This window comes from Hakea prostrata, chromosome 4 (genome assembly GCF_041222555.1).
Source record: "Hakea prostrata isolate BN-2017 chromosome 4, UWA_Hpros_2, whole genome shotgun sequence".
NCBI lineage: Eukaryota > Viridiplantae > Streptophyta > Magnoliopsida > Proteales > Proteaceae > Hakea > Hakea prostrata.
The window spans coordinates 8,426,755-8,440,458 of record NC_142603.1 but is presented as its reverse complement, the minus strand read 5'-3'; the positions used below and the strand labels follow the sequence as shown (position 1 = coordinate 8,440,458).

Sequence of the window (13,704 nt, the reverse complement as noted above, 5' to 3'; positions counted from 1 at the left end):
GACATGAATGCTTTTCTAGAAAAAAGGCTTTGAAATACAACTGTAATTAAGAATAAATCCAGATATCAATTCATTGAAGATTAAATCTCCCTGGATCAACCTGTTGGATACATGATACTGTGCAGCTGTAGTTACTCTTGACTTTTCCCCAACAAAGAACATGATTTTCTTTTCTTTCTTCATGGTGGGGCGTGGTGGGCATGGTTCAATTAGCTTCTGATTGAAGAACAGAAAATTGAAGAGTGAAAGTGAATGTCCTTGAACTTGCAGTAATCCTAGCAACTTTATGGAGTCTTTGATGAAGAGCAAGCTTGGCAGCTTGGGGAAGTATGAAGAGTTAGATGGAGAGTGGGGGACGGGATGGATTGGGAATTAGAACACTTAATTCAAAAGGCAGCAATGCTCAAACAAAAGCTCTTTTAGTCAAATCATGAGCTGATTTGAGCAATTGCATCAATATTTTTAGCCAGAATGACTGACAAGCTTCCAACCCAAGTTTGGGCCCAAAATACTTGGATTTCATGTGTTGCAGTTACAACTTCAAACATGACTTAGATAGAGGACTAAGTCAAAATTACAACGCCCTATTCCATGCCCATGATTTTTAGAGCAGGTGTAGGGGCTTTCTTCACCTACTCTAAACCTAATGGTGAGGCCCGAGGATGCATGGGAATTATAAGAATTGCGCCACTCTTAATAGTTACTTGAACATGGAAATAATGGAAAGTGATACTTCTTGACACCCAGAGAGAGATCGTTTAGAAGCTCTTGAAGTGCTTATGTGGGAGTCTAATGCTAGCTGTACCATTCTTCTAGGTAAGAATAAAATTGCAGCTTAGCATTTCTTGTTAAGAATATTTGCTGGATAGGTTCCCCTTGAGTGTTTTAAATTCACCGTCTCCTTTCCCCTATCATTTTTTGTAACTGATGTTTCATTGTTTTCTAGAGATTGAGAACTGAAATATTGTTCGTTCCTTGTCAATGATTTGATATTGTCTTGTGGTCTGTCATTTTTTGTTTTTTTGGGCTTCAAGATCCTATTCATTGGTGCTTTATTTTGTTATGCATTAACATTAAGTTGGCATTTATATGTGGTGCTTGCTTTGATTTTTATGTGCCAATCTTTGATTCTTTGGCATGTAAATTTGTTTTTCCTACTTGAGCACATTCGGTTTCCCCCCTCTCCCCCCCCAAAAATTAAAAAAATATAAAAAAAATAAAAAAAAATAAATAAAGAAAAAAATTTGAGCATATTCTTGAACAATTTTGTCTCTTGCTTTCCTATGCATTGTGCTTCTTGTGTATTGATAAAGTTGGTTGCCAGCAGGCTTGTGGTTTTTGGCTTGTTAGATTTCCATGGTGAACTGGATATGCTTAATCTCGAGCTCTTTAGATTGTTTGTCTCTTGCCGGAGGACATTGATTCACTTAATGATGGCATATGCGGAGAGGACAGAAGGTGGACCATTGCCTGTCATTTCAGAGCTCTTTGAGAGTTCAGATTCTCTTTTGTGGCTTTTAAGGTCTGTTTTTGCAGTTGTCGGACTCTCAATCATGGTTCCAGAAGCATCGGGTGGCCCAGTGAATGATATGGTCTTCTCGCTTATTGACCATACGTCCTCTGTATTTTTTATGGTTACTGAAGAACATTTCCGTTCAGCGATTCACTCCCTAATGTATGAAGAAAACCCTTGTGAAGAATTCCTCGATGATCCTGACCCAAGATTTGACTCATCTGGACATGCTAATGCCTGGAAAGGTGTGGTGCGGATGGCTGCCTGTTTGAAACAACAGACACAAAACTTCCTTAAATCTCTGAAGAATGCCTATTGTAATGCAAACTTTGAATCTGTTGAAGTTGTGGATTTGTATAGATCATCCTCTATAATATCTTGTTTTCTAGGTTTTCTGTGGGGTCTTGCATCTGTCTTGAATAATTTAAGCAAAAAGTGTTCTACTGCGAAGGCAAAATCATTGATATGCGAACTTGTTCCTATCTCTGAGCTCAGCCCCTGTGTTACTGTGTTTGAGAATCTTATTATTCTGTGCCTAAAACTGCTGCTTTTTGAGAACGGTTGGCAGATTGAGAGTTCACACATTGAAGGAGGAGAGAATGATTTGGCATTAGATACTGACAATTGTCATGGAAGTGCTTTGAGTTCTGAAGTTAATGGTCTTAATGTTCGGGTGAAAAGTTTGCTCTCTAAAAATTCTGAATGTGTTGATGATATACTGACTGAATTTGGTTCATTTGAGTTGCAAAACCTGAAGAAGGATTTGATGCTAAGTTTACTAAAAGGTGAACATCCTCAGATAGCATTTTCAGTCCGACAGCTTTTTGTTGCAGCTTCTGCTATTCTAAGACTTCAATTGCAGATTAATTGCAGTCCCTTGTCATCCATGTTGATCCCTATTTTTGTTGGCATTTCACAATTCTTGTTAATGGAGTTCTCAAACATGAGTGAGATGCCACACTCATTTTCTTTGTTGGATGGTGTTCTAAAATATCTTGAAGTTTTAGGGGGTCACTTTTCTTCGACAAATCCCACATCATCTAGAAGTGCATATGCTCAACTAATAGATATACATTTGAGGGCTATTGGGAAATGCATTTCCTTACAGGGAAAAGGAGCTACTCTTCAATCTCAGGAGAGAGAAATGAGTACAGAGACACTTCAAGGTCAAATAGGATTTGAATCGCTATTTTGTCACGAGCTCCACAGCTTGGGTGAGTTTAAAACTAGGCTGAGAACATCATTTACAGTTTTCATCAGGGAACCTCTAGAGCTGCACTTGTTGTCAGCAGTACAGGCTATAGAGAGAGCACTGGTAGGTGTGCATGAAGGCTGCAATATTTCTTATGATATAAATACTGGAGACCCAGACGGGGGAAGAGTTTCATCTGTTGTTGCGGCTTCAGTGGACTGTTTGGATATCATTCTTGAATCTGTTTCAGGTACTCCTGGATTGAATATCTTTTAAGAATTGAGCAACTATAAGGATCATACAACTTTGTTGGTGCCAAAGTGTGTCTTCATAATGTTTCTGAAACAGTATTTATCCTTCTCTTGCTATGTACTATATAAGGTTTGGAGCGTCCAGCTTGATAGTTGATACAACTTCCATTAATTGTTTACTCATAGAAAACTGTATTCTTGAAATCCTTCTGCTTCCATATAGTTAAATGTTGCTTGAATTGTTTATTCTTTCAAGGTCATTTGATGTGTTGATCAAGTGCTCATTTTCTGAAAGCCTGGTCACAGGTTCAACTATTGGGAACAGCCTCTGTGGAAACAGGGAAGGCTGCATATATTTGAGCCTCCACAGACCTTGCTTAATGCAGGAGCCTGTGCACTTACAGCCTTTTATTCTTTCCCTTTTTTCTTTCCTTGCATATTTCCTAGTTGCTGTATACTATTACTGCCAGATGATTTTTCTGTGATTACAAAACTTCATCCTAGTTATCATTTGGATGTGCAACACACATTTTGGGAAGGACGCATTCGTCACGAGGGCTAACTTCTTTTCTCTGATACTGGATGTAGCTGTTTCCAGAGGCACATTGGTGTCTCTGACTCTCCTACTCCTAAGTCCTAAGGGGGATTGGTGATTGAGATTGTTGATCTGACCAAGCTTGTTATTGTCATATGCTTCTTTTGGCTGTGTCATGGGGTCTGGGATGGTGGTTCTCCAGGGTATTGTGGAATTTTTAGATGGCATACTTAATGTGTAACCTAGTGGAAGGCATGCCATTGTGTTAAATATTCCGACAGCTGCAAGCTTACGATTCTTTGGTATAGTCCTATGAGCACATGCATAGTGCTTGGTCTGCCCCTCATCCTAGGATCCAAGCTTCAAATCTGTATAACTGATACATCATTGGCTTCATGATCTGATGTAATAAAAAAATCTTTAGGGAAAAAGATACAAGTCTTGTTAGCAGTTAATCTGTCTGCCAGGGACTTAGGATGCACTTCTCTCCCCCCCTTCTTCCTTTTGTTGGAATGAGGGCGGGCCTTGGTGCAACAGTCGGTGGACAACAGTTGCTGCCCCAAGGTTAAGGCATTGAAACAGCCTTTCTGAAAAAATCACTGAGCTAAGAAAGTTGCCCCCCCCCCCCCCCGACTCAGCTTGTGCAGAAGCCTTTGGCACCTGTGGTTCACCCTTTTTAAATTTTTTTTCTTTTCTTCTTTTTTGTTGGAACATGCATGTTATGACTGATTACTTGCTTTTCAGGGAGGAAGCGCTTGAAGTTGGTTACAAGACATATTCAAAGCTTCATTAGTGCCTTATTCAACATAGTAGTCCACCTGCAGAGTCCACTAATCTTCTGTGTGAAATTGACCTGTGATGGTAGAGATAGTGGTCCTGATCCCGGAGCAGTCATTCTTATGTGCGTCCAGATTCTAACAAAAGTTGCTGGAAAGCATGCCCTGTTTCAGATGGTTCCTAGTCATGTGGGACAGGCTTTACATGTACCAGCAATGCTTTTTAAAGATTTCCTTCAGCTGAGATCCCAAGACATATCGGATTCTCCATTATTTGGCAAACAAGAATCAAAACCAGTTGCGATCTTGGATTCCTATGTTGTAGTTCAGAAGTTTATGGTGGATCTGTTTAGTGCATGCTGCAGATTATTGTACACCCTGGTTAGGCACCATAAGAGGTAAGAGTTATTTTTGCGTTAGTCCTATTCATGTTGAGCATTACCTGCGGGTTTACTTATGGGGTTGTCACTTGTCAGAATGGCACCTACTTAGGTGTATTGGAATATGTTACATTCTTTTAATTGCCGCTTGTCTTATCCTCAAAATTACTTTTAAGTCAGATAAAAGAGGGTTTTCAAAGTGAGTCTGCCATTATGTTGTTTTAAAAAGTTGTCAGTGTCTTACACACTTGATCACATCTATGAAATGTATTTTCCATTATTAAATGAAGTTTTCAACCTCATTTAAAGAAAAATGTCAAATGAAGTGGGCCAAAAAAGAACTTAACAAATTATATAAGACCTTAAGGGGCATCAGTAAGAGAATCCATTTTGTTGGGTAAGTAAAGGAATGCATTAAAGAGAGGAAAATAAATATATGCGAGCCCACCACACACCCCCCCCGTGCTGAAAAGAAAAAACAAAACAAAAGGGGATATAGCAGTGGTTCAATGAAGAACGACTCTATGGTAAGATTGATAATAGTAGCAGCCATTCATCTATAACAGAAGCATATCAGAACTAGGAGGTTGGGATTAATCTTGGCATGGGGAGGGACCTAGTGTAGCCATGTGGAGATCATGATTTGCAGAAAATCTGGCGTGGTTTTGAAGTTCAGCATTGGAGTTACATACATGGGAACCAAAGTTAGAAGGTTTAAGGTGAGGAGGCAATCTAGCCAATAGTACAGGCTAGAAGGGGATTGAATGTAAGGCATGATGTTCCAAAGCTCAACAGTTTCTTTCTTTCCTTTTTTTCTGGATAAATAAGCTCAACAATTTCTGATGGAGATGAAAAACAATCACTTTGATGTTGCAGCAGGTGACCCAAACCATAGGAGCAGTGATAGCAGTGCTGCAATTTATTTAGCTACTTTCTTTTGCAATTAGTCTATAACAATATTTAGCAGAATGCAGAATCTATGGGGTTATTGGGATTTAGAGCATTGTTATTTTTATTGTTTCCATGTTCTCAAAAATCAATATAGTATTATTCGGTTTTTCTCCTTTGGAAAAGGGGGGGGGGGAAGAAAATTATCCATAAAAAATGTTAGGTGTGTCATGGGATGTGTGTTCTTTTGTAATTTGGATCGCTAATTTGTTTGTAATGATAATATATTCCACAGTGAAACTGAAAGATGCATTGCTCTGCTTGAAGATTCAGTTTATGCTCTCCTTGTTTGTTTGGAGACGGCTGATACCGATTCAGTGCTCACTAAAGGTTGCATTGCTTGGGATATAGAGCAGGAAGTAAAATGTGCTAGCTTTCTCCGGAGGATATATGAAGAGGTATGTGGTGTCGCAAACAAGAAAATTTGTGAATTGTGATCTTCTGTTTATTGAAATCCGGATGCACTTCACACTTGCTTGGGTTTTCTGACTGAAAGTTTTACGATATGGAACAAGAAATATCTGAAAAAGAGACTTAAATTTGACAAGATGACTAGTGATTGCACCATAATTTATCATGTATTGATCACAGGTTTTCATGTCGCATGGGGAAAGTGTTCTGTATATATCAGAGAACCTGTTAGTCTGACTTTCAGGGCAATGTTTTTTATCTTGTGTCAAACTGATGTAAATCCAATTCTAGGGTTAGGGTTTTGTGGAAAGATTACTAGAATTTGGGATTTGCCTAGAATCTTCCAGCTAATATAGTAAAAATATTCAGTTAATAAAGTAAAAATATTATGGTATGCCTAGGGGTATCCAATAAAGTTTGTTGAAATATATGTAAATTTGGGAGTTTTACTGTTCACGTTACTGTTCACGCGAACAGTGTTTTTACTGTTCACGTGAACAGTAAAAACAACATTTACTGTTCACGTGAACAGTATTATGCTATTGTTTTTATTATATTTTCTATTTCTAATGTGGGAGTCTTGCTACATAAGTTTTGGGAGTTTTTTGAAAGTATAGTTTTTATTTTGGTGGTAGTTTCTATTTTCAGAACTTTCTATTTTAGGAGTTAGGAAGTTACTAAAGCTGTAATATTTTGTTTCCTTTTTCTAGAGGACAATTACTTGTCTCTCAAGTTGTATTAGATTCATTAGAAGCTATAAATAAAAGTGCTCTATGATTCTAGACTCTTAAGCAAGAATCACGAGCCTCTTCTACTAGTTCTTCATCTCTCTTCTCTTCTTCTTCTTCTCTCTTTTCTTTGTTCAAGTTCAGCTGCTGTTTTGATTATTTAATGCTTGTTTTCTAACATGGCATCAGAGCAAGTTTAATCAACTTAGGGATCGTTTTCTCTCTCTTGGCTGCCCAGTTTTTTTTCTTCTTTTTTTTTTTTTCCCTTTTTCTTATCTAGGGCAGCCCAACCTTCGCTGCAGTAATTGTGCATGGCTGTCCTTCTTCTTTAACTTTTGAAGCACCAAGTATCTATGTATAATACTACAAAAAGGCCCTAAGCTTTCTGGGGATATGTCTACCTATTTGATTTAACTGAGGCTGCTACTACCCTTTTTTTGTGTGCAAATCTGAAGTTCAATCTGCATTATACTGATGTCTTGGGATTCCTCTTGATTCTTGCGAAGATATGCCCATAATTCGGATTGCAAGACCTAAGTATTGTCTTCCATTGTTTGTGCTATAAGTTCTGCTGCAAGTCGTATACTAGTACCTCTGTTTCATTGAATTTCTCTATTTTGAAAAATTCTGCTGCTACCGTCTTGATTTACTACTGCTTCCGTTGTTTATTTCAGAATCAAGTTTAGTCTCTTCTTTTTATCTAAAACTTCTACAAAGACCTAGAGGACTACTTTTCCTTCATATCAAGATCTGTTAGAGTTTCAAATCTAGCAGAATTTTGTTGCTATGGTCCGAGATCTGATATTATTTGCTACTGCAACTACTGTTATTGCACTTCTTTTGAGTGGATTGCTGTAGCGACTAACGCAATTTTGAGATTCCAAGCTGGTTCAATATTTTTTTTTCCCGATCTAATTTGCTCCTGCCTAAAGGTTAGCGGTGGTCTAGAATTTCTTTTCTCCCTTGGTGCACAAGACTTTGTCATGTGAGACGATTTTCTGCTGCTTGATCAGCTTTATTGGTGAATAATACACTGCTCTGTGGCTGCTACTTTTCCTTTTTGGGTTTCTTTTGTGCTCATACTTTAAGATACTTGTCACTGGTCATCATTAATTGTCCACGTGTAATGCTACACGTGAGGGGGAGAATGGTACCTTATTCTATATCTACTCAAGATGTGCTGATGGATATTATTTGTGAAGATCTTTGCCCTCAACTTATGGCATTCTACAACAATATCATTACCTATCTTTACCTATATTGCCCTTTTACCTACCTACTTGATTTGTAGTAACCCATACTACCTTACCTATTTGGTCTGCAGTAACCTATACTGTCTTTTACCTTGCCTACTTGGTCCACAATAACCCATATTGTCTTTTACCTTAACTACTTGGTCCGCAGTAACCCATATTGTCTTTTACCTTACCTACTTGGTCCGCAGTAACCCATACTGTCTTTTACCTTACCTACTTGGTTCGCATAACCTATCTTGTCTTTTACGTTAGCCTACTTGGTTCACAGTAAATCGTGTCCTTTACCTACCTACTTGGTCCGTAGTATCCCATACTACCTTACCAACTTGGTCCACAATAATCAATATTGTCTTTTACCTACCCATACTCTACCATTACTTGCCTTCTTGTGAATCATTTATATGGACATTGGAGTTGCAATTTTGAAGATTTAGCGTGGATATTTCTCCCTACTACCGGCATTACGTGGATAATGCTTTTTGTTTACCTACTACTTGCGTTCTTGTGAAGCATTTATATGGACTTTGGAGTTACAAATTTGAAGATCTAGTGTGGATATTTTCCTTACTACCGGCATTATATGGATAATGTCTTTGATCCTGCTATACTTATGGACTTTGTTCGTCTTCAACATTGTCGATTGTTCTCAATATTGGATGGTTCTATTGACATGAAGAATTAAAGTTTTTTTAAGTTGGTGTTGATTATCTCCTGGGTGAAGTTTTCTCAGTGTTTATCGACATCTGCCATTGCTACACGATTCAAGATTGGTGCTACTTTTCAAGTTTATTCTTATTGTGCAAGCTGAAGTTTTCTTTGTGTACACTCCAGCTTGAGATGGAGGGTTGAAGTATATGTAAATTTGGGAGTTTTATTGTTCACGTTACTGTTCACGTGAACAGTATTATGTTATTGTTTTTATTATATTTTCTATTTCTAATGTGGGAGTCTTGCTACATAAGTTTTGGGAGTTTTTAGAAAGTATAGTTTCTATTTTGGTGGTAGTTTCTATTTTCAGAACTTTCTATTTTAGGAGTTAGGAAGTTACTAAAGCTGTAATATTTTGTTTCCTTTTTCTAGAGGACAATTACTTGTCTCTCAAGTTGTATTAGATTCATTAGAAGCTATAAATAAAAGTGCTCTGTGATTCTAGACTCTTAAGCAAGAATCACGAGCCTCTTCTACTAGTTCTTCATCTCTCTTCTCTTCTTCTTCTTCTCTCTTTTCTTTGTTCAAGTTCAGCTGCTGTTTTGATTATTTAATGCTTGTTTTCTAACAAAGTTGTTGGAATCTCTTAGGAGGGTTAGGGATCAATCCAAAATTATGCCGGTAGGCCTTTGGAGAAAAGGGAAAAATTAGGGTTTTGTCAAAGTCTATGGTAGGGTTTTGAGTAAGATTTGATTTGACAAAACTAAATGGGATGGTAGGGGAAGGTTTAAGGATGACGCAAAGGGGATGGATGAAGAGATGTGGTAGTTTCTTTTTAAGTTCTTGAGCTATTTTTCTTGATCTTTCTTTTCTTCCATTTTCCATCTTTTTTTTTTTTTTTTTTTTTTTTTTCTGCGACTGTTGCCACAAGTCAGAGAGAGAAGAGGAGAGGGTGTGACGAAGAGAAGAGATGGAAAGAAGGGGCAGCAGGGTAGGGGAGAGGTGGGGGAGGGCCTGGAAGGGTCATAGGGGCTGGGTTTAAGGGCTGTCAGGGGTAGGGTGCTGCTGCCAGGGGTGTGACAGCAGGGGGTTGGGGATTAAGGTCTTCTGCAAGTAGGGGAGGGGCTGGGGAAGGTGTTCGATGAGTGTAGGGAGGGTAGGAAGGGGATGGGGTCTACTGTATTTGTAGTCTGCCGTGGTTTCTGAAGAAGATGATGGAGGGTTGAAGAAGATGCTGGAATTTGTCAATGGCTGCTGGAACTTGAGATCGGTTGTTGATTTTTGTTGAAGAACTCTTCAAAAAGTCCGTTTCTTTCCCAAAGAGAACCACGACCCTATGTCTCACAAATACTTTAATTTTATTCAGTCAGACTTAAGGAATTACAAAAACAACAGGCTTATTTCTAGTCTACTAAAAAACTTTTAACACTTCGTCAATGCAGGGTTGGTAGAGTGGTAAGATCCGTACTTCCCAGTGGAGAGGTCATGGGTTCGACCCTTGTGGACGACAAAGCTCCCTCTGAGGATGTAATTGAGGTGCGCGCAAGCTGGCCCGGATGAATCTCAGACACAAAAAAAAAAAAAAAAAAAAAAAAAAAAGAAACACTTTTAACACTAACTGGGATTCCTTAACAAACTAGCATCCCATCACATAATCTAGACTTTTGAATTGGAATCTAAAAAAGACAAGTTGAGAATGAAACACATGCCTGAATTCTATTTTAATTAGAACTCTAATGCACATGTGGTAAGAGTTTAAAATAATCAAGGACTCAATAAGTAACTCAAAACAAACTCTAATCAAAAGAAAACTCCCAAAGGATAAAAAGACTTCTTTTAAATAGTCTTTTCTTATCCACAACTTAACCAACTCAAACATTACTCAAATTAACATGTAAAACCCAAATTAAACTCTAGGAATAAATTTGGAAATAATTCCAGCAATAATATGGGGCTGAAAATGCCTGAAATATCCCTACTAAAGGGTTTGGCCAGCTTATATAGGGGCTTCTTGGAGCCATCGAGAGGGGCCCACCTAGGGTTTCGGCCATGTGTTAGAATCGTGGTCATATCACAGACTTATCTATAACATTGAGATGGGTTCTGTTCTAACACAGTTGCAGACAATAATTGGATCAGTGGAGCTATTAAAATTTTCTGTTCAAGAAAACCATTCCTTACACTCTGAAGTAGGACTGGGATCGTAGCGTAAGTGCAATTTAAGATTGACCGGTCACTACTCCAGTTCATTATGGCCCAGAACATAATGATCCTGTGAATCGTTATTGTCCTAAAACCCTAGGCCAGGTTTGATGTGTTACATAATGGTATTAGATTTATGATGACAATGGTCATGATCATTACCTGTGTCATTTGGTAGGCAACAAAAGATTTTTCAGTAGTAAAGGAGGACAATTGTACAATGTAAACAGCAGAAAACTCTTCAAATACAGGATGCCATTTTAACAGCACTTTTTGATCAGATATCAAACATAGCCCAACAGTTACATCTTGGATCATATGAAACAATAACATTTATGCTCCTAGTTAGAAACGTTCTGTCCACCATTAGATTGCTTATATGTTGCACTTACATGTTTCTAGGATATCTTACCCCATGAGACTCTTGTGGGGTAAGTGTACAGTATATGCAAGTCGGTCACTATTTTGCTCCATGTATAAACAAATTTGAAAGACATGATGATCTTGCTTTTAACCATTTATTTTTTCTGAGAGAGATTCATGCAGGAGAGAGGGAATATATAGTATGTCAGTTAGGAAGGTGGGGTCATCTAAAGTTCATGATTCTCAAAAATGATGCTGGGAACCTGCCACATGGCAATACATGATGCCATGCATCTATGTCTGGGGCACAATTTTGGCCTAGTAATAGTGGCAAAAGTGGCGACAGCATCAACCATTATTCCAGTAGTTGCAAAAGTACCTTGAGGGTGATGATACACTCTTGGTTCAACTTTGAGGCACTTCCTTTATTTACCAGATTCTATAATGTTTCTGCAACAGAGACTAGCTAATGCATCAACAAGAATGTTGGTGCATATTAAGCGTAAAAAGGACACGAGGAAATGATTTGGGGTTGAAAGAGAATAGACTATTGTTACATAATTGCAGTGGTGACCACAGAGTGGATGGCAGAATGAGTTGGTATAGGCTGTACAGATGGCTTCCCAGTAGTTGGATAACAATTATTGCACTACTTGATGTGCAATGAAAGGAATTTTGTCAGTTTTCCATGTTTTCTTTCCTCATTATTGTTTTCCAAATATGTAGGCTCTGCCATATGTAAAAAATTGGTGTGTGCTAAGAATGTTGTCTATTATAAGAAGATGGTTTGTTTTGGACGCAGAGTGAACAGTTGAGAAGATATTCTCATGATCTAATTTGTTCAAGGTTTAAAAACTGAGAACTGTTGGAGTATGAAAATTGGTCTCCATCACTTTCGAGTTGAATCTTCCTAGGCCCAGCTTGGTCTGGCTGAAGTATGCTTAGAATTGGTTTTTAATTGAATAAGCTCTAATCAATTTCAACTCAAACCTTTCAGTTCCTCTGATTTTGAACCATGATTTGGAACCGTGATATAATTTTGGCTTTTATGTGTTTTTTCAATGTTTTATCTTATGCTCTCAGCGTCAATTCTGTTTCCAGATTTATTCAATCCTACTTGTGTATTCAGTTATCTTGCTTCTCATAATCTTATGTTCTAGTCAACTACTTTTTGCAGATAAGGCAACAGAAAGATATTCTGGGGCGGTATTGTTTTCAATTTCTGTCCAGTTACATACGTATCTATTCGGGATATGGTCCTTGTAAAACGGGCCTCAAAAGGTTTTTTTTATCATCTTGTCTGTTACTGAATTATAATTATTAGGAGCTCAATTTAATATTCCTTTTTTGTATTTATTTTCCACTCAAATGTCTTTTCTAGTCAGCTTGTATTTTAAGCATTAGTCCTGAAACTGCAGGGAGATAGATGAGGCTTTAAGACCAGGGGTCTATGCTTTAATCGATGTGTGCTCGTCAGATGATCTTCAACATCTTCACACTGTATTGGGAGGTTGGGGTTGTTCCATTGTGGACGGTAAAATTTGGATCAGAAACAGTTTATTATCTAGAATTCACCGTTCTTCTATTGTTGTTCTTTTGCAGAGGGACCTTGCAGAAGCACGCTGGCTACTCTACAACATGACTACCAACTTAATTTCCAATACAAGGGAAAAGTCTAGCTGTTGGTGTCAATTGTTTTGCCAAAATCATCTTTACTCGTCCGAGCATGTCTGTTTACAAATGAGCAAAGCTATGTGATGACAGACTACCAGAATGGCATTCACCAATGCTGATCAAGTTGATGTCGTCTTAGTTCCCCTAACCAAAGCCTTTCTATGGCATATTTATCTGACGTAACTCTGGAAGCACGTTTTTGTTTTCCACTCAGAATGGGTGCATCTATTCCTATTGACCGGATTGAAGATTTGTACCTGCCAGTCCCCTGAAATTGAAAACAGGAGGAAGTAAAGTGAGAATCCACCACATTTGATCAGCACTGTGGGTAGCATGTCAGAACACAGGTACTAACGGGTAAGCATGATAGCTTCAACAATGTTGTATACTAAAGAAAGCTTCTGTTGTATATTTATTGAGGAAGGGCTGCATACTTTCATTAGCTTCAATTTTTCCAGTTAGTCTCAGCTCTAAAGTCTGAAACTAATGCCATTGTATCTTTCAAATATGATTTTTAATGAAAATATCTATTGCTTTCTTGAACCACCTTGTGTAACTTGAGATCTTGCTTCTTCCTCTTCTGAGTTTAGCAGGTCTAGGTTTCAGCCATAGGTGCTTCTGCAGTTGTCGCCTGTTTCAATGCGAGTTATGGTGACATTTTCTGCAAGATTGATTAATTAGTGAGAGACAGATATAATCACTTATCTATATCTATTCCGGTGAAACTTTGAACTTGTATGAGCTAACCATACGTTATATGGTACATAACTTAATAGCCGTATTAGCTTATTATTACCTCAAAAAAGAAAAAAGAAAAGAAAAGGAAG

The 13,704-nt window shown here is 38.0% G+C and overlaps 1 protein-coding gene across 1 annotated transcript in view; it reads left to right on the top strand.

Annotated features, from left to right (window-relative positions):
• Positions 1 to 13,432, top strand: part of LOC149017609 (uncharacterized) — a gene marked incomplete at its 5' end in the record, with an annotated part of 37,010 nt that extends 23,578 nt beyond the window's left edge. The window contains 6 exon segments of the mRNA XM_089151933.1: positions 1,328 to 2,955; positions 4,236 to 4,665; positions 5,831 to 5,993; positions 12,381 to 12,484; positions 12,622 to 12,713; positions 12,806 to 13,432. Of these exon segments, the coding sequence (XP_089008059.1) occupies positions 1,328 to 2,955; positions 4,236 to 4,665; positions 5,831 to 5,993; positions 12,381 to 12,484; positions 12,622 to 12,713; positions 12,806 to 12,882 (2,494 nt within the window).
• Between the last annotated feature and the right edge of the window lie 272 nt (positions 13,433 to 13,704).